The sequence below is a fragment of the Fusarium oxysporum genome, chromosome II, assembly GCF_013085055.1.
Source record: "Fusarium oxysporum Fo47 chromosome II, complete sequence".
Taxonomy (NCBI): domain Eukaryota; kingdom Fungi; phylum Ascomycota; class Sordariomycetes; order Hypocreales; family Nectriaceae; genus Fusarium; species Fusarium oxysporum.
This window is the reverse complement of record NC_072841.1, coordinates 235,657-258,302: the sequence shown is the minus strand read 5'-3', so window position 1 is coordinate 258,302 and position 22,646 is coordinate 235,657. Positions and strand designations below refer to the sequence as shown.

Sequence of the window (22,646 nt, the reverse complement as noted above, 5' to 3'; positions counted from 1 at the left end):
GCAATTAAAAGAAACATATTCCATATTGATCTTAACTTGCTGGACTAGAGTAAATACAAATTGACCATTCATGCATTCTGAGGATTACTCGGAGCAACGATCGGGTTTCTTAACTGCAAGAACCCCTCAACGGCAGCATACGGTCCATCCTGGAACGCAGGCTTAATCAAATCACCCTTCTTCTCAATACCAAATGCATTATAAACAGCCTGTAGATCCTCATCTCCCCCTTCCGCGACCTCGTCCTCAGCATACGGCTGAAACCAACTCCAGTCTCCTCCACCAAGAGAAGGCAGCAGTAAGTTACGCTTTGGGATATCCCGAGCGTTCTTACTCGTCAGCTTCTCTGTTTCAAGATACCCAGGGACATCGTTGACGGGCATGGTCAATGGCCCTGCGTGGAAGAAGGCTGTCATGGTGTCCATGGCCTTTTGCCACGTCCACGGTGGTAGGAGCAGCTCTGCTGCTGGTAGGAAGGATGAGTACGCGTGTAGGGGTGTGAAGGGATCTAGGATAGCGCCGAAGATTGACATCTGGGCGTTGCGTTGGTTCTCATAAGCTTGAGGCTCAATGGCGGGTGAAGAATCGGAGAATGGGGGCTGCCAGAAGGGACTAAAGATTGGATACTGGTCGGTATCAAGACGAATCAATGGATCCGTAGAGTTGCCATCTGGAGTGAAGAAGGTCTTGATCTGATCATAGTTCAACTCATCAGACCCAGGACCCGTTGTGTCAAAGTAACCGACAAGTCCATCGTAACCTGCCTCTTCATTTCCGAGCCTTAGCTGGAGCTCATAGTATGGGGTTTTGTCATCAGCATCCGATGGCTTCAGGAGTGTGCGCTCAGGATCAACCACCTTGACCTGAGTACTTTGGATATCAAGAGGCGGTCCGCTCAGCTCAACGGACCAGCCCGTATTGACGAGGGCAAGTGGCTTCCCTACGATGGAGTTGAGGAACTGCGCGTAGGAGTCAGGAGCTGGAGGTAGCTTCTGCTGCGCCGTCGTTATCATGCCCCAGAACCCGAGGAGATACTTCGGATCAGCCAACTTGGAGATGAGAATATCAAGCTCTCGTGTATCAGGAGTGGGCTGTGCATCTGGATCAGGACTGAAGGGTAGCCACTTGGGTGACTGGAGAGTCCCCAGAGGACCGCCGACACGAACCTCACGGTAGAATGTTCCGTCTGGGAGAAAGATCTGTATGCCGTAGTCGGCATAGTTGGTGATGACCCATCCCCATATTGGCGTCTCCCATTCCGTGACAGGCCGCCATGTCGCGGCGCCTGGAGAAGCTGGGCTGCCACTCGGATCGTCAGCGATGCGTCTGACAAACTTGGCGTTGATGCGCGCCGGCTGATTCATCTGCGGTTGCAGCTGCAGAAACTCAGACTGCTCCGGATTATCTTTGATCACCGTATTCGCGTACTTCTGCCCATCTAGTGTGACCTCCTGCGGAGCATAAAAGTTGCTTATGCAGGGGTAAATTGGCGGTGGCCCATCCCTTCGTGGTCGCTGATCAATGGCCATGAGCGACTGGCCAAACTTGTCGATGACGTTGAACTTGCGGAACCGGAACTGGCCGTGCGTCACAGGCTTGAAGGGGCAGTGCTCACTGTCGGTGAAGTTGACCAACGCGGCGTACGGGGTAAGCGCTGAGTTACCGTCGATGAGCTGCAGTTTGTCCTGTGTCAGGCCAGCGGGGTCAAAGGTTGCCGCTGTGAGGACAGAGCTTGACTCTCCGTCGCGACCGACGACTTTGTTTTCGGGCTTGAGATGACTGCCTTCTGCTTGTGTGACGAGGCCACTCATGAAACCCGAGAGTGGTGATGAGAGATAGGACAATTCACTGATGTTTGCAAGGAGATTGTCTCGATCCTCTTCTGGAAGATACTCGTCGAGAATACTGGGCGGGGTGTTCTGGAAAAGCTGCTTGATCTTGGCACCCAATGCAAAGCTGGGCTGAGGCAGAATCAAGACACGGCCAGACAAGACGCGAATGTCCTGCTTCTTCTCACCCTGCCACTTGGACAAAGCATCCCAAAGTGGTGGAGTTGTGTCGCTATCAGAGGGAACACTGATGCCATATCTGACCAGCTTGTTCTCGGAGTGACGGGCGGTGTGTTCATCTAAGCTCCAGAACTCAAACGGAATGTGAGTGTATTCCGCCTCCCACTCAGCGTAGAGAGGAAACCATGGCTGTCTGTCACCCCATTGGTCACGCCAGCGCTTGTCGGTAGTCAATTCGTCATGAAATTGAGGATAGAATTTGCCTTCGCCTGGTGTACCTGAGTCATTGCCTCCAGGACGGAGAGCGTGAAATTCGGTGATGAGTGCTTTGGCAGCTGCTGTCAAGACAGTGGGCAGTTTGTTGTCGACCAGACTTGAGATAGTGTTAAGGTTGCTGGGTAGATCTTGATCGCTTTGAATGGTCTGATATGGGGCCCGAATAGCGAGATTATCGAGATAATCAAGCGCCCAACCAGATGGGATACCACCAATGAGAACGGTGGGATCATTTCCACCGTAGAAGACAGGCTCACTTGTCGACTCCACCGTGGCCAAGAGGCTGTTTCCTAACAGAGTGGCGACCTGTGATTCAAGTTGTCCGATGCGGGTTTGGAGTCCATTAATACGGCTCGAGATCCTGCCAGCTTCAGCCTTGAATGCTTCATTCTGATCGTTGCCCTGATTATCGCTCTGGCCTAGATCGCTGGCGTATTTCCACCAGAGAGAAAACATGTCCCAGCGATACTGCAGCATCGCTCGGTTGCAAGAGTCTAGCAGGGTCTGGGTGAGGTTCAATTGATTGATACTCTGGATGGCTAGAGGGTCAGGCTCCTTGGGCTGGTTCGTGCTCTTATCATCAGCCTCCGCGAAGAAATATCGTGTGCCACCTGGAGAGCGATCGTAGGACCAGTTATAGACCGAGTCCTTGGCCTCTCTCTGACCCTCGACACCATCATCGCGCGATTGAAGGAGAGATTCAAGGGCCAGGATATCTTCCTCTAGTTTAGCGACATCCTCTGAATCCCCGCTGGCGTCGCCGCGTGCGTGACAATAAGCTAATAACGCATCCATTGGAGTGGTACCAACTGCGACTGCAGCCTGTTTCGGATCGCGCAGACGATCGTTGAATCCATCGGCTGGGACAGTCTTGGGTTTGTTCTCGTGATCCCAGGCCACGTCGTACATGCAACCATGACAGAGGATGCGGATTTGACTTTTGAGATCCATCCATGGGTCGGGATTTGCTTCATCTGTCCCTTGAAGGGTCATGAAGAAGGACTGCAAGTTCTCTCCATGAGTGAACTCGACACCCGCGTTCCAGAGGGGATCAACGGTGTCTTTCCAATGCCATCCCAGCACGTAGTAGCTGGCTTTGGCGTAGTCCAGATACGATGGCTCCTCTTTATCTCCATATTCGAAGTTGTCCAAGATGCTGAAGACATTGGCATTGTGCATCTGGAAGTCAGCAAAGAGCTGGTTTCCACTTCGCAGGAGACTGATGTCTGGAGGTTCAACAGTGGGGTTCGGATTCTCAGTCCACTCAGCCAATGGTGTCTTGCGCCCGATAAAGACCTCAGCTTGCTCATTGATGTTGACATCAGTGCCGGCGTGTCCGAGCACGAACGGCGCTACATCAGTCTGTAGATCTGCCTGGATGGGGATATCTTCCAAGGACCAGACATAATCGCTCTCAACGACCCAAGCTTCGTACTCTCGGTCTTTGAAAGCATCTTTGGCACTCGATGGCTGGATGCTATCCAATTCGAGCTTTCTTATGACGATCCAGCGTGTTGGAGGCTGTAGAAAGTCTGGAGTTTGATGAGGGGAGTTGTCACTGGCCGCGGTGGCTGCAGCATCAAGTCCCCGTCGCATTCTCTCTCTCTTCTTTCTAGATTCTGGTACAGAATCGGTTGAGGAGACTCCCGATCTGTAGAATCGGGGAAGTGTCCAATGGACATAGACGCCATGACGATGGCGGAGCGGTTTTGGCTCCGGACGACCACCCAGGTCAGTCAAGCGGGAATTGATAGAGGCTGGGGCGGTATTGTGCAGAGCGACGTGATTTTGAACATCGCTCTGGAGCAAGAAGCTATCAAGCCTCAAGAAAGTGTAGTTGGGTTGAGTGATGGGACAGATGCGCGCCGTAGTGTCTTGATCACTGCCCGTACCGCATACAGCTGGATTCAGGACGAATGCATCCAGTTGCATGGGCACCAAGGCGACCTCAAAGTCCTCAATTCCAGTATCTTGAGTCATGATGATCAATTGGCGTACGTCTTTTGTTCTCGGTACGGCAACGATTGTATCTGAACAAGGCTGAGTTCAAATCAAGTCTTCGATGGGGGAGCTATGGTGATGGTCTATTCCAACTACCGCATCTCATGATGAGACCAAGACAACGTTGAACCAGAAGCCGGCTAAAATTTCTTATCCATCTGGTAGACCAAATTAGAAACCAGTCTCGCAAGTACTGACGGATTCACATGTCCCCTCATCATGCCTTGATTTCTCAGTCGATCTCATCTTTCCTCCCCCTCTTTTCTCTTTTCGGGCCAAGCCAACACGGCCCGTATCGCATGCACGGCAACAGATCTGGATCTACCCGCATTCTTGTGTCACAGCTCGTCCAACAATCGAGATGTGGGGGTTTTCAGACAAACCTGATAATCGCATGCAGCATGCAGATGAGGTGGAGACGCAGTGAGACAGACCTAAACACCTCTCACGCCCCCCATCAACCAAACGTACATGCATTTGATCCACATGCATTTAACGGAAAGCTGTAATGGCAACACCAAGTTGCTGGCCTGCTTGAGAGCGTATTCGGGAACATGTTTCTCAGGGTCTATCATGGTCCCCAGCACTGAGCACGACAAGAATCCTAATCTCCTTCCTTTCTCCTGCGTATTCTAATCATTCGCTGTTTCATCTTTCCATTCTAACCTTTTGTTAACTCCCCAGTTTTCTGCCCATTCATATCACAACACCTGACCTTGAACCTTCAATACTATCTTCTCAGCTTCCTGGTGCAAGAGGAGCAAGCACCCACCGCGTCTTGCATTCAGTACGCAAGACTCAGAACTTCTCAGTTCTTTCTTTAGATATTTCTCCTCTTGGCGAGCAAAATGACTATATCGTCAGACTCCAATGATCGTAATCCTTCCAACAGGGCTTTGGGGCCATCCGACGCTGCAACTTACAGCATCTATGCCAGCTCTGCGGGTCAAAGTCCCGGTGAAAATATTCAGGTTTTGGCAGCAGGAAGTAACCTGGATAAGTTCGTGGCAGGCCTTAACTCCAGCCAAGTCATCACTTTATCCAGCGCGCCAAACCCAACCGCCAATTTCAACGATTCTGACGAGACCATAAAATGGTTTCAGAACCTTGATGCCGATGCCAGTGGCTCCATCACCGTCGATGGGTCAGCAACAAAGAGCATTGAAAGCTTCCAATTTTCCCTCTCTCAGCCCTGGCCGCTTGAATTCAGCTCCGCCAGCGATGTCCTGCTCTTCACATTTGGGTCCACCGGTCTTCTGGGTGGCGATGAGACAGGATCCCGAATTGAAGCACCTGGCATTGACTCTACTGGCAACATGCTGATTTGTGGTCTTGACTTTGCCAACATGGAAGATATCACCGGGTTCACAGTAAAGGACGTCTTCAAGAACGCGAATCAAGAAGGGATGACTGATTACATCCCTCTTGTCATCCTCGGCCTCGAAGTGACACTGAACAAGCCTCCCGCTGATGCAGAACCTAAGAGGAACGCTCTGTGGTTCGTCCCATCAGCGGATAAACGGCTAGAGACCCGTCTACAGTTCCAGCTGTCAGAGTTCGACGACTTGCAGGAACTGTTCTCAATTGCCCTAAACGGCCTGATGATTGAGAGCGCAGATGTCGTGTACAAGAGCAAAATGCTATTAGCCGTGACAGAAAACGGCGAGCAGCCTCTCTTCGATGGTAACGTGACATTCAGCATCGGATGCTCCCTCAACAGTGCTGGAAGTACAGTCTCTATGCTCGCTGGCGTTGAATTCACCGCTACCACGATTGACTTTACCTTCATGTTCCTCTCCCCAGACCCACTCGCGGGGATTTTACAATGGCTAGCTGGGCTTACAGACGACGAAGAGGTTGAGACTGTCGTCAACGATATTCTTGGAAAGGAAGAAGGAGGACAAAAGGTTCTGCCGGCCGCCAATTTGCGAAGACTGCGCATTGGGCTCGATACCAGGAAAGATCCGCAGAATCCTAGACTCAGTTCGTTTTCTTTCGATATCGAGGTCTCTGCGAGCTTTGGCCGTGGGGAAAGCACTAATACTCCCGTTTTCTTGATCACATACAATTGGAATAGGTCTAGCGGTACTTATGGGACTCTTTCCGGACAATTATGGAACGGTAAGTGATACGCTGCTTCATTCTCTTTGTTCGTTGCTGATTGAAGCCATATTCTAGATTTTGATACATTGGATGACCTGGATCTGGAGCCAGAGGGGGAGAAGTGGGCTATTTTGAAACCACTGACGGCTTCACCTGCGTTGTCTATCGAAATTGCCACTCTGATTCCTGGCCAGACAGTGGTCGATATCCCAGACACCCTACCTTCCCAGATAACCGTTGCATCCATTCAGTTATCCCAGGAATCGTTTTCCCTTAGCTGCCAGGCGACTGCGAACCCGCCTAGCCCAGGCTCAGCTCCTCAACCCTATCTTGGCGAGGTTGTTCTCGCTGCCTACTTCAACTGGGGCAGCAGCTCAGGGTTCACCTTTGACTTTGGGATATCAGTCCTGATCGACCCCCCAGAGGATTCTGAGCTCGATCTTCCTGCTTCCTTTGTCGGAACCCTCGGGTACAATTCTGCTAAAAGGTCCTGGGAGCTCACGGCTTCCATTAATGGATTGTATGCAGCTGTGCTAGCCGAGTTCTTCCACGATGATGAGAAAGCCCATGTTGGGCCGCTGATTAATTCCATTGCTATCAACACCTTGTCTGTTGAGTACACATATGAGCAACAGAGCGGTAATAATCCCAAATCTGTGGGCAGCAGGTTCGCTATCTCTGGCGACTTGGTCATTGCGGGGTTGAGATTGAATCTCGACTTCACCTACACGTCAAGTGGCTTTGCTTTCTCTGCGGCCCTTAACCCGGCTCAGAGGGATGCCACTATTGGAGACATCTTGACAGATCTTCTTGGTTCTTCTTTTGATATACCAGACTTTGTCTCCGACACCTTGATTGTCGGCGACAATCAGGACGCGTTCCGTATCAACATCCAGAAGATGAAAGACGATTCCAACGTCGAGTCATTCCAGTTCATTGCCAGTCTCAAAATTGGCCAACTTCAATTCCTATTCTCCCAGCTTCACAGCACCAAATGGGGTCCCAAGGATCCTTCAAAGCGACTGTTCAAAGCAGCCATCAATGGCTTTGGGAACATGAAACTTGAGATCCCTCTCGTCGGTTCGCTGTACCAGCCACTTGATGAGCTGTACTTCCTCTTCGCCCAGGATCCCAAACCGCCAAGAGCACCTGGACAGCTCACTGGGCTCACGCGAGAGGATATTGGTCTACTCAACAGCGGCGTATTGAAAAGCGATCAGCTGCTTGTTGCTGATAAGATTAAGCCTGACAAGGCACAGCCAACCGACCTTCTAGTGCCGTCTGGATGTCACTTCGCAGTCATTATTCGCAACATGGCCAAGGGTGAGCGCGCGTGTCTGCTAAGCTACGGTTTCATGACACCCAAACCTTCGTCATCCCAAGCCCTGGTCTCTGGTGCCGAGCAAAAGGGCAGAAGACGCACCGAGGAAGAAATGGGCGATGGAGGTCCCAGTGCCCAAGCGCCATTCAAAAAGGATACAGGGCCGGTGGCCATCAGCAACGTTAGTCTCAAGTACAAAGCGAAGACACTGTCGATCGTCTTTGACGCTACCTTCCAGCTTGGACCGATTGGATTCTCTCTTCTTGGCTTCACCCTCAACACCCGATTCAAGACACTGGACGAGTTACCAACAATCAGTGTCAACATCGATGGCTTGGCAGCATCCTTTGACAGGCGTCCATTGACAATCGCTGGTATCATCGTGCACGGAAATGACGGCGCCATGGATTACTACGCCGGTGGTCTGATCATCGGCTTCCGTCCCTATCAGTTCCAAGCAGCCGGCTTCTACGGCGTCATCACACTGCCAAACAGCAGCAAAAGTTTCCAGAGCGTGTTCGTGTTTGCAAAGCTCAATGGTCCACTCATGACGCTTGCGTTTGCTGAGATCAGTGGAATCTGCGGTGGTTTTGGATACAATAGCAGCGTCAAGTTGCCTTCAGTAGATCAAGTGTCGGATTTCCCCTTCATCAACAGCGGTCGTCTCAGCGATAACGAGAATGCGCAGCAAGTGCTTATGGAACTCGTGGACCCCTCAGCTGGTGGATGGTTTCAGCCACTTGACAGCACGTACTGGGGCGCGATTGGCATGAAGCTCTCTGCGTTCCGCATGCTGAGCGTTGACGCAGTGGTCGCTGTACAGTTCGGTGACTCGGTCAAGCTGGGCATTTTCGCTGCAGCAGTCTGCGATATTCCGTCTTCCAATTCACGACTCAAGCTGGCCCATGCTGAACTGGGTATTGCAGCTGTCTTGGATTTCGACTATGGATTCCTCAAGATCGAGGCGCAGCTATCACCCCGCTCATACATCCTCAGTCCCAACTGCCATCTTACCGGCGGCTTTGCTCTCTGCTACTGGTTTGATGCACCGCTCGCTGATCGGGCCAGAATAGGAGACTTTGTCTTCTCCTTGGGCGGGTACCACCAAGCTTTCCGCGTTCCTGTCGGTTATCCTAACCCCCCTCGGCTAGGTATTAGCTGGGACCTGGGTGGTGGCTTGTCCATCTCTGGAGAAGCATATTTTGCCATCACTACCAAGGCATGCATGGCTGGTGGACGTCTCCATGCTGCGTTTAAAGCAGGACCTCTCTCTGCCTGGTTCGATGCCTTTGCCAATTTCCTTATCAATTATCGACCCTTTTACTTTGACATGTCAGCTGGTGTCTCAGTCGGAGTCGGATTCAGCATCGATTTCTGGTTCATCCACATTCGCATTTCAGTCCAAATTGGTGCTGAGTTGTACCTCTGGGGACCACCTGTTGCTGGTCGCGTTCACGTTGACTTCTGGATCGTTGCTTTCGATATCAATTTTGGCGATCACCACCCCAAGATCGACCCTGTCAGCCTGTCCGAGTTCTACGAACTTGTTCTTCAGGACTCGCCTGCATCATCCTTTGCCTCTGCCTCTGCCCTGATTACAGGGAAACAGCAGCAGGAGCCCATTGTAGCGTCCACTTTGACTAGACCCAAGAATGAGGCACATAACTTCCTTGCTGAGTCTGGATTGTTGAACCCTGATGACCAACCAGAGCGAGGACAGGAAGACCCCTGGACTGTCCGAGCTGGTGCTTTTGTGTTTGTTGCAGAGTGCAAGATGGCCATAAGTACGGTCAAGACAAGCGAAAGTGGTACTCCAATCTTTCAAGGCAGTGACGTTTTCAGCAAGCCAATGGGACTGACAACACCCATGACTTCGACCCTCCAAATTCAAGTGATCCATGAGGATGGAATCGACCGCGAAGAGGACTGGCAGTTCGAGAGATATACCCAGATGCTTCCGAGCGCTCTATGGGCAAAATGTAAGTTCTCTTTACCGCTTCGGAAACCCTAGCTGACCCATCCCAGATGACCGCCGGACTGATCCACGCCAGAGTGGAAACAACGTCGACGATTTGCTCAATACCAATGATGGCAGCCCTCCTCTCATGACAGGCGTGAGAGTCACTGCACCCAGGCCTACCATGTCTCCTGATCCATTCCCAGCTTACAAGGTTGCAGACGCAGACCTCCAAGAGCTGACCGCAGAGCGGAAGCTGCCTGTCATGGTTACCGCTGAGAATGCATGGGAACCAGTCAAGCCGAATGATGTTGTGAAGCAGCGATACGAAGACATTCATGAGGCTTGGGTGAACCCTTCACTGGAAGAAGAGGGACAGCAAAGCTTCGTGGGCGCCTTGGCCGAGGGCTTGGGCTGGAGTGACGTGGGTCAGTTGAAGAGCCTTGCTGGGATTCCGGAGAGGCTGAAGAGGGGCTTTATGAACATGTATGTCGCGTCTCCATTGCTGACTGCTTGACTTGGATGATACTGCGTGTATTGCTGCTTTTATTCCAAACATGATGACGGGCAGTAGCAAGAATAAATTGAGAATCACATGTTCTTGAGCCTATTAGTTCTTCATATGTGCATGGTTCGTCTCCAACTTTTACTGTAATTCAACCCTTATCTAGATGCCAATAAAGCATTATATGAAGAAGACCAGTCGGAGGTCGAGCTGCTTGTGCCACGCCACGTTGCGCATGAGGCACCAAGATCTTTGGTCCTGTTCACGTTGTGCAAATCAGAGATGAAAGGCTGAGCGCAAGGCAGATCAGCACACCCCATGTCCCAGTATCCCATTTACCCCTATTTCCAAAGGCACTGTATACCTCGAGGCACAGCTTCTTAGCGCGGCCCTTGGTGCACATGCGTTAAGGAAATCTTGTCTTAAACCAAGAGCTCCCAAGCCGCCTTGGCAGTAATGCCCAAAAGCATAAATGAACTTGCGGCAAAAGTGGGGAAGCGCAGGTTAAGGTTGTTGGTCGTGACGTGAATGATGCTGTGAAGGAATCTCAGACCGACATAGCCCCACGCCAGGCGCACCGTGACCCTGTCCGTAACACCCAACAAGGTCAAAGCAAGCATTACGGCATAGAACTGAGTAGGTTGCTCGAGCAAGTTATTGAAGTTATCAGCCGGCCACTGCACATATGGAGGCAGTTTGTCTGCTTTCTGCCTCTTAACAGTGGCGGGATCGAACGTGACGTCGTACTTAGAAAGCGCTGGAATTCGGCGTGCATATAAGAGGCCTTCCATTGCGAATGTCCAAGTGCTGAGGCCGACCAGAGGACCCAGGAGCGGCAGATTGTGAATAGAGGGAGACATGATGCGTATCGGAAAGTTGTTTTATAGATGAATGAGTAGATGTAATTGTCTCGGTATAGGTATGCAGTCAAGGGAAGAGCTGCGCATCTATGATAGTGATTCAATAAGTAATAAAGCAGAAACTATAGAGATTTATATAATTATCGCTTTGCTATGCGAATATAACCTCAAAATGGTAAGTGGTACATAAATCCGTTAAGTCCGCCAAGTCCGTCAAGCTTACCAAGTCCCAACCGCTTAAAGAATTTTCCTACTCAAATTTATAATCAATTCAGCCAAACTGACTCAAGAACTTAAATTAATCTAAATATGGAACATTTCTATCGCGACTCTATCCACAAGCTGATGGATATGCCAAGAAGGGTGTATTATGTCGCGTGATGAGATTGTCACTGTTAAAGGGGTCTGCTGAACCTCGAGCTAACCCTGTTTCTTAGTGGATCTATTACGCCTGGTCTCGCCATGACTTATGCAATGTAGGATTTGCCAGTATTCTAAGGATTTAACAAACTTACTATATCCTCCTTTCGGGCTCCAGAGTGTCGGCTTCCATTAATTTGCAGAGCACGCGGCCTATGGATAGCCTTTTGCGTGTAGTAAGAAGCATTGAAGATGGTACTAGGCGTACTTGGCAATTAGCACCATCTCAGCTGAGGATCTTTATTGCTTTTCTATTCTCTCTATGATTGAAATTTAAGCTGGGCTGTAGGAATACTTGAGTATTTCTATCAAGACCTATCAGATCGGTCTGTTTAGTGTTCACACACACATATATATATACTTATACCTATTTAATTATAGATAGGTTCCCTACTAGGCCCTGCCTTTTCCTTATCTGCTGATGTCGTACTTCCATGATGGTCTTTAGCTCCAAGCTCAAGGTCTTGACTGTGTAAAGACTCCCCTCTGCCTTGTATACTTCCAGTCCCATGTGCATGGGCTTCGCAGGGACCAAGAACATAAGCATCTTCTCCATGAACTGCATCATCTCCCAAAAGCAGTTGATCCTCTGTCATTCTAAGTGGAATTCGTAGCACATGCTTAATAAATAGCATGATAAGGCTGGTCCAGACAAGGTTCCAGCCGATTATAAAGCATGCACCCGCCATTTGGTACCCAAGCTGCATACCGTTACCAGCGATGGCTCCTCCGGGATTGGTCAGACCAAAGGCTGCGCAACCATCCACAGTGGCCCAAAGACCTGTACCAAACCCTCCAACAACACCAGCCACCATGTGCGTGTGCATGACACCAAGTGTGTCGTCAAAGTTGCGCTCCAGAAAGGTCATCTTCTTGGCCAAGACGTTCATGGTGAACCACGGAACGGAGCCTGAACCAACACCAAGAAGAATCGCGCCCCAGCCGGCGACAACGCCAGCGGCTGGTGTGATGGCAACAAGGCCAGTGATCATTCCCTGCACGGCTCCAATGACGGAAGGCTTCTTGAAGTATGCGATGTCCAGACCCGTCCAGACAAGAAGCGAGACAGCAGTGCAAAGATTCGTGTTCAGTACTGCGACTCCTGCGTCGGCAGAGGCTGCGTAAGGATCACCACCATTGAAGCCGTTCCAGCCAACCCAGAGGATGCCCGCTCCAATGAGAACTGCCAGAATATTGCTTGGTCTGGCATCTGCACGATCACTGCTGAGTCGTGGTCCGATCCAGTAGCTACCGATAAATCCTGCTGTACCCGAGGACAGATGGATGACATATCCTCCAGAATAATCGATAACTCCGAGCTTGAAGAGGAAACCTCCTCCCCAGATTGAATAAGCCCCAACAGTGTAACATAGAGTCAGCCACAGAGGAACATATATCATCCAGGCGTAAAAGTTCATCCGACCGAGGAAAGCTCCGGCAGTAATGACCAAGGTAATGGCGGCAAAGACGAATTGGAAGTACACCATAGTGGCCATGGGGAACTGCTGACCAACGCCGATGGAAGGAAGGTATGATTGCTTCAGCATCGTGTCAATGCCGAGGACATTTCCGGGTTTGGCAACGAATGGAAGCATATACTCTCCAAAGGAAGCCTTGTAACCCCAAAGAACCCAGCAGAGCAGCACTGAGGCAAATGCGTATAGGGCCATGAAGGCACTATTAATGGCCCATTTTCGTTTCATGATTCCTGCATAGAGGACCAAGAGACCGGGGATCGATTGTAGCGCTACGAGAGAAGCGGCTGTAAGTTGCCATGCATTGTCACCTACGCGACGTCAGCCATTGAATGAATGAACGAGAGATGGTTGCCCTCTTGGACGATAGAATATCTAACCACTTACCACTTCCAACACCGGCTTTGGGGTCTGGCGTCCACCAAACGACGGACGACGCGGCTGCAGCAGCCGAAGACGTGGTTGTTGCCATAGCTCACGCTATTAAGCACCGTACTGCGTACAAAAAGAACACAGTCTTATGACGTTCCAGCGCAGGCCCACGGGAGAGTCTTCAAGTGCCGGGAATAATGTTTGGGGTCTTTAAGAGCTGGAATCAATGGTGTTTGGAAGGAGTATTTATTCTGATTCCAATTGGAAGCGTCACCATGTGGATCAGCTTTATTATAGCCAATGTCATGTACATACCAATGGCTTGAGATTGTGAATTTACGTAAGTCGAAAATCATCAAGATTGTCGATAAGTATTATCAAGAGCATGCAGAGTGGGTTTGTGCCGAGTTGCCGCAACTGTGTGGTATGTTAAGCTTCTAAGCCAGAACAAGGTTATCGCAGCATTGTGGTTGGCGACTGCGTGTTCGATCTTTAGCCAGAACACCTTTCAGTCTAATAAAATTAGACCAAGCCAATAATACGTCAGAAGATAACTTTGATTGTGTCTGTGTGCGCCCAAGTCTTGAATGCTTGGGTTAAGTCTTACGTTTTCCAAATCTGTCGGGGCTAACAACCTTTCTCAGTCTTTATATTATATAGCTTTGGTAAGCCAGTCAGATAGATAATGAGATTGCCCGTGGGGAATCGTCTTGGCAAAAGCTTGTCTGACTCTAAATATAGATTCAGGCATTATGTGTGCAAGATCGGACTAGTCGTCGTAAATTGCTCAAGACCTACTCCGTAACGCTATCTTATCTCGGCTTGGACGGCAGCTACATCGTGGCGTCAGCAGACGCTAGTCTAGAGGTTGACGATACCGAACCTACTGTGGCTTGTGAACTGATAAGATATATCGAATAAGGGGTTAAGACTCTCATAAGATAGGGGATTACTAGGTGATGGATGGTATGTCGTCTGGGGAGGAGATGGTTGGGCCAGTAAACGGTGTTTGTCTTATCTGGCGCTAGTACATAATTAGCTCTCCAGAGCCGATATTGCCGAGTTATACAGATATGTTCTAGGACATGTATCCCAAGCGTTTATTTTCTCTTATTAATTCCTGGTTCCCCTTCTCGAAGGTAATTATCTTTAAAAACTAACACCAGGGTAAGTTTGGTTATCATTAGTATTATTAAATACAGCTATAGTATTTATTAATCTGATCATTGTACCTCTGACTATCTAGTGAGCTTGCAATATGTCTTTAATTACAAGTTGGGAAATGCTTTATCTTTAAATTAACATGCGGGGTAATATTATAAATATACTTACAGGACCTTCACCTGAGTTATGCTCTTGGGTGGAAATACCCTCTTTGCAGTAGAGTATAAATCAGCGACTTTGTCTAATTATAAATATTTTGAAGGTGAAGAGCAACAACAAAGAAAAGACTGCACAAGACGATATCTTCCAATACTCTCAGCTGCAAGCTAAATGTAGACTGCCAATTAGGTTCAATTAAGATGGGGTCTTCGTCATAAGATGGAGAATTAAACAATCAGTTCAATGATATCAAAAATGCGAAGGAAAAGAGTATAAAATTGTATATGAAAAGGCATGGAAAAGCTAAAGTCCTAAGGGAGATCCGTCCCTTTATGTCTGTCACCAGACATCCATCTGACCCTACCGAGGCTAGACCTCTTACCCTGGAGTGCTTGCTACAACCGTCATAATATTTAATTAAGACTAGTTTGTAGACAAAAACTACCTACTGCATGCTTAATAAGATTAGACTCACCGAGAGTTGGGCTATTGAAATTGCTGCTGGTATCTTCTAAAGACTACTCCGTACTTGTGTACGACTAGACAAGCTTTCTTACAGGCGAGAAAGCTGTCATCTTACGTCTAGCGTAATCCCAGAAAGAGAACCCATAACTCATAGAAAAAGCCAGGGGGCCCGGAACCGGGAACCAATGTATTGGGTCAGAATATCTTATCCCATTACAATACAGGTTGCACAGTCTTCTTCCATCTCGTCCGGCTTTCAGTGGCTTCCAAAATGCTATTCGCCGTTAGTACTTCCTGCGCCTATATTTTGACGGTGACTGCGGGGCTATTCTCCTGATGCCATTTCGGCACTTCGTTTAGGCGAATAGTTCGATGTTGACTTGCTATCGGTATAAAGCGGAAAGGTTATCTGCTGAACGATAGTTACAAAGTACCCGATGTGCCCGGCTCAATCTCTGATACTTCATCTTTGCAAATATTGCTCTATCCCAATTAACTGTCCAACCTAAACCTTTTCTAGAGGCTCCAGTACAAGCTGGCCGTATACACGCACTCTTCTTTCTCACACTAGTTGTTACTCCTGTTACCGACGCAGCACATGGCGCCATCTGTTGAACACCTCAAATTCCAGATTCTCATAGTGGGCGCCGGACCTGTCGGTTTGACCGCGGCTGCAGCACTCAGTCAAGATGGGCACTCTGTAACTGTCCTAGAACGACATCCTCACCTCCAGACCCAAGGTAATACACCTATTGTCCAACCAGCCGCCGTACGAGCGTACACGCACATTGGGCTAGGCGCAGCTCTGGCATCTATCAGCATCACTGGCCATGGCCTCTATTCTTGGCCGTATAAGGACTCCTTCGGGCCTATAGGTGTTCTCTCTTACGGGAACGTGAAAGCGTTTATGACTGAGAGGCCAGCTGTGCAACTGATGGCTTACGATGCGTCGATCGTAGCTGGAGTGACTGTTTTGTTCAATTGTCAAGTCATCGGGCTAGACCAGAACGCGTTACCCGTCAGATTGTGGATGGCAGATGGCCAAGAATACACCGTCGACCTCATAATTGCAGTGGATGGAATCAAGTCCAACATTCGGCAGATCATATACCCGGATAGAGCTGTTGAGCCAGTCCCTACTCCCGAGTGCATCTTCCAATCCCAGGTACCTAGTCACATCCTCAAATCAGACGATCGCGTGGCTCCCTACCTCGAACTAAATACTACCCACGGCACACTGGGTCCTAGCAAGTTCTCCATTTGCCGAGCGACAGTGGAAGGCAACTTCACAATAACATCAATAGTGATGGATTACGGACTACCACCCGCATAAGGCGATATCAACGCTGGTTGGACCATGCCTGGCAATCCTGATGAGCTTCGAGACATGTTCAAAGCCTTTCCGGTACCGCAGCGCGCCTACCTGGAGCACGCAAGCAAATGCACGAAATGGCGTATTGCCATCGCTGCCGAGATTCCCAAGTGGATTTGCAAAAGCAGCCGCGTGATCCTGTCGGCGATGCCTACTACTTCAGCAGGCATGCTCCTTATTAAGCCTAAATTCACCATACTGTCCATAGTAGCCGAAGAGCTCCGCCGGCTTATATATGGGCTACGTTGCTTGCTCTCCGCCTTAAGGCAATGTTATACCACAAATTGAGATACTTGTTCAAACGTCCAACTTTCAGCTTTCTTACGCCAGGTCTAGACTCGATGTACTCGCCATTTCAATAGTCCAAGAAGTGGCGGCGCCACAATGAAACTCTGACCACAGTGCGGACACATCCTTCCGACAGCGGGAGGAGGATCACAACCCGTAGGGGCTAGGATTAAAGCCACTCAACAGCCAACGGTAATTTCCGCTGTTACTCTGATGCAAGAATGAACAGTGAGTTCGGTGGTCTTGTGTGAGAGGGAAGAGATGACCTTTGGATGCTGGCCCCAGTTGCACACACAGCAATTGCCATCCCCAATGCAGCTATGCGTTTCATAAGTACTGCTCGGTCTGAGGCCCTTGATAGTTACTCCAATTTCGTGCAAGGGTTCGGCATTCAGCTGACCAACCATTACTATCAGTGTCTCACAAATGATATAGCACGGAAATGAATTCTCTCAAACTTTACCTGAATAAGGAAGTCATTTCTGCGTTGAGCTCATTTAATTGACGCCACGCAAGCCGTCAAACGTTCTTATTGCACCACAGGTAAAAGCTTTAGCACACATTGATCCACACTTGTTCTCAATTGAATTGGGCTTTCAAGGTGTTTGATAGACCAATATACAGTAGCGGAGACGATACGTACGTTCCAAAACCGTTCCACCTAATAGCTGATACCCCAACCTCTGGCGAACCTGAACATTTCCGCTCGCCACCAGAGTCGCGATGGATGGATAATAAGCCAGACCCTGATTCCAGGCTGTTGTGTTCGATAATCATGTGCGAAGAAGCTAAGGTTCCAAAAGCCTAACGGACCGTTCCTCCCGACTTTCAGTGAGGTCTTCTTTTAGTTATGCTGAGACGTCTGCCTTTGAAGCAGGACATTGCAAAATAGAAATATGTGAGAGCATTGAGCACGGTCTTTAGACGTCAGAAGATCATCAATGAGCAGGGCTGAAAGCCCCTTTTGCACACGGACATTAGGTTCAGTTGGGGGGATTCTGATAACCCAGTATGCTCTATTTGATGCAGTATCAGAAGTTAGTTACAGATATCCTGCTGAATGGACAAAATACCGAGGTTCTCGAACTGTGGCCGATATGTGTTATTGGTTGTTGAGCTTTGCGGCTGAGAGGATTTTCCTACCGCGTGATATTATGTGCAAGGTAGTTATGCAAGCCACCTCAAGTCTAGATTCTCGGCCTTCATGCTGAGGTTGCTAAACGAGTGGTATTTAGTTGAGGCTGGGTTCCGTCCTTTTGCCTTCCTTGCCCCTTCACCTCGTCTATTAACACGTATTGAGCAGAAGGCATTGCTTCCCTCTCCAAAAAGGAAACCCCATATTCTTGACACCAAACAGATCTGCATCCGAAGGGAGACAAATGATATAAGACCCAATGACCACTGATTTGCACAAACCCGATCCTGTGCCTCAGTCACCGGCACAGAAGCTAGCCCGACGAGACGATATTGAGAAGCTGATCTCTGGCACACTTACCCTGACAGTTGCCCCAGATCCAACATGCGGATATGGCGCGTTTGGCCAAAATTGGTTATGTCCGTTGGGGGGGCGCTGCGTATGGGAATCAGGCGAAATCAACCGTGCGTGGTGCGAATCGGGCCGCCCGCCCGCAACTACGTGTTTTGACAGCACCGACTACTACGACCCAGCCAAGTGTAACATTGAATGTCAAAACAACGTCTATAATGTTTATTGGTGAGTTCAAATATCTTTTATTTCTTTCGGCAGTTAGTTTATTCTGACACACTGTTATATTTGTAGCGGTTCGGCTGCCGCGCCCTTGTGCGGTACCTTTGCATTTAGCGACGGCGTTCTCGCCTATGGGTGCAGTATATCCGCATTCACTATCTTATACGATAGTATAACTTCTTTATACCCTCGCGAACTTGACACCGTGGTCGTTGTGGATGGGCATCAAGTTACGGGTGGATCAATGAATTCGAATTTGGCAATAACTATAACAAAACTAGTATCTGCCACAAAGACAAGCCTCCCGATTGCAACATCTGTACCTGGATCTACGTCTTCCAGTCATAGGTCAGGTACTAATGTTGGTGCGATCGTTGGTGGTATAGTTGGCGGCCTGGCCGTCATCGTTATCGCAGTTATTGGGTTTATGTTTCTCCGCCGCCGGCGAGGCAGAAGGGAGAATGGATCTGGGTTGGACTCAGGCTCGTCACCCCAGCCTCAATTCATACCTAATGCACCAGACATGGCCCAAGCCGGACACCAGTACGATACCGTGCCGGTTCAATCAAGCCCTGCACCCCCTTATCCAAAGTCACCTCTTGTTGAGGCGGCCAGCCCCTCATCTCCTCATGCAACGTCGCTTCTTGTTGAAGCACCCAGTCCGAATACTGTATGGAGTCATGAGCTTGACAATGGGAGGACGGGTCATCATCGTGGGTCGATTCAGGAGATGGGTTAGGATTTTCAATTTCAAGTCACGGTTTGGCTTCTTTTAGTCGATGATTGTTCCAGATTGAATTTGAATGTGTGAGGCGTAAAATTATTACATTGCACTGAGATAATACGTTCCGGGACTGTTAACAACTGACAGGTCTACTAATAGTGAGATCTACGTGGAAGTATTATCCAGGCAATAAAGACAGAGGTTAAGCCATAACACACGACGGATCGCCTAGCAGATTATGATTTAGATAGGACCCTTTGATTTTAGTAGTGCTACCTGCTCTTGCGAAATAGCACAGAGCCGGGGCTATCTTTATATATGGCTAAGTAGTTAAGGCTTATGCTAATACAAACTAATTACTAAATAAGTAAGAAGCTTCTAATATATAATCTATACAAGTTCTGCCTAGTTTATAATTAACTGCTTTTTGATTGAATATTTATTATAACAAATAAGATAAAATAAATATAACATAATTTTAGAATTATTATTTAAATATAATATAAAATAACTTATTTATTTAACTAGGTTCAGGCTATAATTAAGGCAGCTAATTATAGTAATACTGACTTAATAAAGCTTTATTTACTAAGAGGTAATAAATATTTAAATTATATTAAATTTTAAGAATACTTAGTTATATTCTTTAAAACTAACTTATAAGCTTTAAAAAAAGATATTATATTTTTTAATAATTTTCATTATAAAAAAGATAACCTTTTTACTGCTTGAAGAAAAGGTAAGTTATAACATACTATAATAATAAGTAGTAAGGTCTTATATTTCGCATAGAGGCACCTAGCTTGTGCTGACTATTCTCCTTGGCTAATGCTATGCTATAATGTCCGAGGTGACTTACTAGATCCTCTCCTATAAGATGTATTCTTGCTGACGATTATATAAATCAGACCTTAAACTTATTGGCCAGGTGTTCCATAGCCTGGGTTTTAAATGGGCAAACCAATGTCTAGAGCCCTTATCATAATAACCTTACGAAGAAGTCAACGAGGAGCGCACCTGGAAGAAATGGGCTGCTGAAGAAGTTTATCACAGCGCGCTTGTTGGCCACTACATTCTCGACGGCCAACTAAGCTATCTCTCAGGTCAGCCAAGAGCTGGTACACTACATGCCATAGATACTATCAAGCTTTCCGCTTGTTTAAAGGCTTTTAAAGCGCGGGATGCTCAGGAGTGGCGCCGAGCGATGGCCAAGAGCAATCCGAAGGGCCTGTGCTCTCTCAGTGATATTTATCACGAGATCTTCACCATTAAGGATACGCGTAAAAGCATCACTAGATGTACATGTCGTACTTGAATGTCTACACACGTTGGTCCGACAGAACCGCGAGGCACAATCTTCAAAGTCGATCGTCAAAATACCAGCACTCCCCGATGTGAAGCAAGCTCCAGTGCGGGTGTTCTAGCTTTTAAACACATAGTCCTTTGATAAGACCGAGCGCCTAGAGTTAATGATTAGATAGCACTTTATCTGCCTTGACCTGTTCTGCGACTCTATGGAACCTTTTGACCAAATCTGTCGACATCTTCAGATTGACCAGCACATTTTTAAGTCAACAAACAGCGGCAAATAGCTTAAGGACTCGATGGAGTGGATTAGAGGGACTACTGGTGCCAGATGTGCCCTTTTACACGCCTTTGCTATACAGGACAGCGTCAATCGACTCCCATTCAACCGCACAACACCTTCTGGGTGCCCTTGTCTATATTCGCCTCCTTAGTCATTTATTGGCTTAGTCTTCTAAATGGTATGATATCTATGTCTGTGCCTGCATCGGTACACTTGGAGTCTACACTGATTGATCAGACAAACACCGGGAGCTTAGGGCAAGATGTCTCTTTGAGATTCAACGTCATAAAGGCCTGGGTCTTTTTCCAAAAGACAAGCTACGGTACAGGACCAGCCCGAAATCTGCCATTTGAGATGAGAAAGATGCAGACTATAATGCATGGGCTTACTGGCCAATGGGGCATGCCTGTCGAGGTGGTAACCGTTTTGTCACAACTAGAAACTTTAAAGCCGATGGAAGATTAAGCAAGAACCCATCAAGTTCTTCGTCCTCTGCGAAGCGGAGATAGATAGACTGCAATAGTATATATGTATTTGTGAAATAGCTATGTGTTTGTGAACAAGATGTATCGCTATTCGGCGCCAATGAACTTTTTATGCATGCTCGCAAGGGTCATTAACATGGCGAAGCATAGCTTGGAGATTCAGACCAGTGTCGCCGTGACAGATTGCGTCGCCGATGCTATTTAAATGTCAGATCTAGTCGTTATCAAATGGGGGCCATATTGAACTTACTGTGAGCTGCACTTGTCACGAATATAGCTGACAACCCAAGCTGCCTCGCTCATCTTGAGGTGAGTATTCTGGGCGGCCCAGTACTCATTCGCTACACAGATCTTGGCCTGGCCCCATCTATATTCAAACTGCCATTGCTGGCCGCTAGTTTGGAAATGGAGAAGGAATGTGTTACCGCCAATCTTGTAAAGTTGATCAATCAGTCCTTGGATGTCCTGCGAAGGAATGGATCGCCAGCCGCCGTTATTGCTGCCCGTGTTATAGCAATAGTCGCCTCTTTTGAAAATTCCTTCGGGTTCATGCTCGGGTTTCGATATGGCGGCGGCCATGGCGGCTGGAAGGCCGGCGATTAGGGTTAAGACTGAGGGGAGATGCATGATGTTTTGATATGGAAGATTGATGAATGCAGGGAGTGCTAATGATTGCTGAGAAGCCTGAGAATTAAAAAAGCACATTCAAGATGCGTTTATATATAAGGACTATATGGTTTAAACCTCGGCCAGGTGTTTAGAGTATCATATCTCATGTGTTCAATAGGTGGATAAATTACAGCTGACTAAGTGGATGTGTAATGACTTGTGATGCTTATGAAAGCCTTTGGTTATATAGAAATACAGAAAAAAGAGACAAGGCTCAGGTAACACTAATGCATGTAGTATGGTAAACGAAATATCCTCGTATTTCGGCGGGGATTTTGGCGGGCCAAAGTGGGCTTTGACCCGTTATGTTCCTTTCCAAGCATCGGCACTCAAGTGGCACGGCGGAAAAGGCCCGAAGCGGCCGCCGTAACCTAACTTCCTTTTAAAGTTAATTGTATATGTAAATGGTCCCGTAAGTAACATTGTCATTGGTGGAGTACAGTCCAACGATGTTATTCGCCTTAGCTTCCAGCTATTGGCGCCATACTATGGCGGCCATAGGACTGTGACAAACGCCCTGAATCAAATTCTCAATCCCTACTGATGTCCACATTCATACTCTAGCATGTCATCTCGAACTCATCATCGGAACCCATAGGCAATACCCATCAATGTTCTTTAGCAGAATATTCATTGGCTTCGCTCGTTAACTTATTTTCGTTATCTTCCTGAGACACCTTCTTTTCATCCTATTTAAGTAAGTCCTCGTTGTTCTTGTGCGTGGA

The 22,646-nt window shown here is 48.2% G+C and overlaps 7 protein-coding genes across 7 annotated transcripts; 3 read left to right on the top strand and 4 right to left on the bottom strand.

The window, feature by feature from the left end:
- Positions 1–68: 68 nt before the first annotated feature.
- On the bottom strand, positions 69–4,265 carry FOBCDRAFT_126859 (uncharacterized protein; the record flags this gene model as incomplete). The annotated part of the gene is made up of 2 exons (XM_059607818.1): positions 69–2,779; positions 2,816–4,265. 2 exons carry the CDS (start codon positions 4,263–4,265, stop codon positions 69–71), a joined length of 4,161 nt encoding a protein of 1,386 aa, XP_059464018.1.
- Positions 4,266–5,134: 869 nt separating this feature from the next.
- On the top strand, positions 5,135–10,184 carry FOBCDRAFT_128648 (uncharacterized protein; the record flags this gene model as incomplete). The annotated part of the gene is made up of 3 exons (XM_031172341.2): positions 5,135–6,407; positions 6,465–9,689; positions 9,736–10,184. The coding sequence occupies 3 exons, from the start codon at positions 5,135–5,137 to the stop codon at positions 10,182–10,184; spliced, it is 4,947 nt and encodes a 1,648-aa protein (XP_031049126.2).
- Positions 10,185–10,594: 410 nt separating this feature from the next.
- FOBCDRAFT_314982 (membrane-associated, eicosanoid/glutathione metabolism protein) lies at positions 10,595–11,032 on the bottom strand (the record flags this gene model as incomplete). Its single annotated transcript, XM_054703131.1, has 1 exon — positions 10,595–11,032. One exon carries the CDS (start codon positions 11,030–11,032, stop codon positions 10,595–10,597), a length of 438 nt encoding a protein of 145 aa, XP_054559106.1.
- A 791-nt stretch (positions 11,033–11,823) lies between these two features.
- On the bottom strand, positions 11,824–13,399 carry FOBCDRAFT_175451 (ammonium transporter AmtB-like domain-containing protein; the record flags this gene model as incomplete). The annotated part of the gene is made up of 2 exons (XM_031172339.2): positions 11,824–13,238; positions 13,315–13,399. The coding sequence occupies 2 exons, from the start codon at positions 13,397–13,399 to the stop codon at positions 11,824–11,826; spliced, it is 1,500 nt and encodes a 499-aa protein (XP_031049124.2).
- Positions 13,400–15,685: 2,286 nt separating this feature from the next.
- FOBCDRAFT_236269 (uncharacterized protein) lies at positions 15,686–16,747 on the top strand (the record flags this gene model as incomplete). Its single annotated transcript, XM_059610068.1, has 3 exons — positions 15,686–15,746; positions 15,801–16,390; positions 16,466–16,747. The coding sequence occupies 3 exons, from the start codon at positions 15,686–15,688 to the stop codon at positions 16,745–16,747; spliced, it is 933 nt and encodes a 310-aa protein (XP_059464017.1).
- A 1,394-nt stretch (positions 16,748–18,141) lies between these two features.
- Positions 18,142–19,307, top strand: FOBCDRAFT_314980 (uncharacterized protein; the record flags this gene model as incomplete). The annotated part of the gene is made up of 2 exons (XM_059611974.1): positions 18,142–18,461; positions 18,528–19,307. The coding sequence occupies 2 exons, from the start codon at positions 18,142–18,144 to the stop codon at positions 19,192–19,194; spliced, it is 987 nt and encodes a 328-aa protein (XP_059464016.1). The 3' UTR covers positions 19,195–19,307.
- Positions 19,308–21,303: 1,996 nt separating this feature from the next.
- On the bottom strand, positions 21,304–21,904 carry FOBCDRAFT_314979 (uncharacterized protein). The gene is made up of 2 exons (XM_031172335.3): positions 21,503–21,904; positions 21,304–21,449 (listed from the first exon to the last, which is right to left on the bottom strand). The coding sequence occupies exons 1-2, from the start codon at positions 21,877–21,879 to the stop codon at positions 21,362–21,364; spliced, it is 465 nt and encodes a 154-aa protein (XP_031049120.3). The 5' UTR covers positions 21,880–21,904; the 3' UTR covers positions 21,304–21,361.
- Between the last annotated feature and the right edge of the window lie 742 nt (positions 21,905–22,646).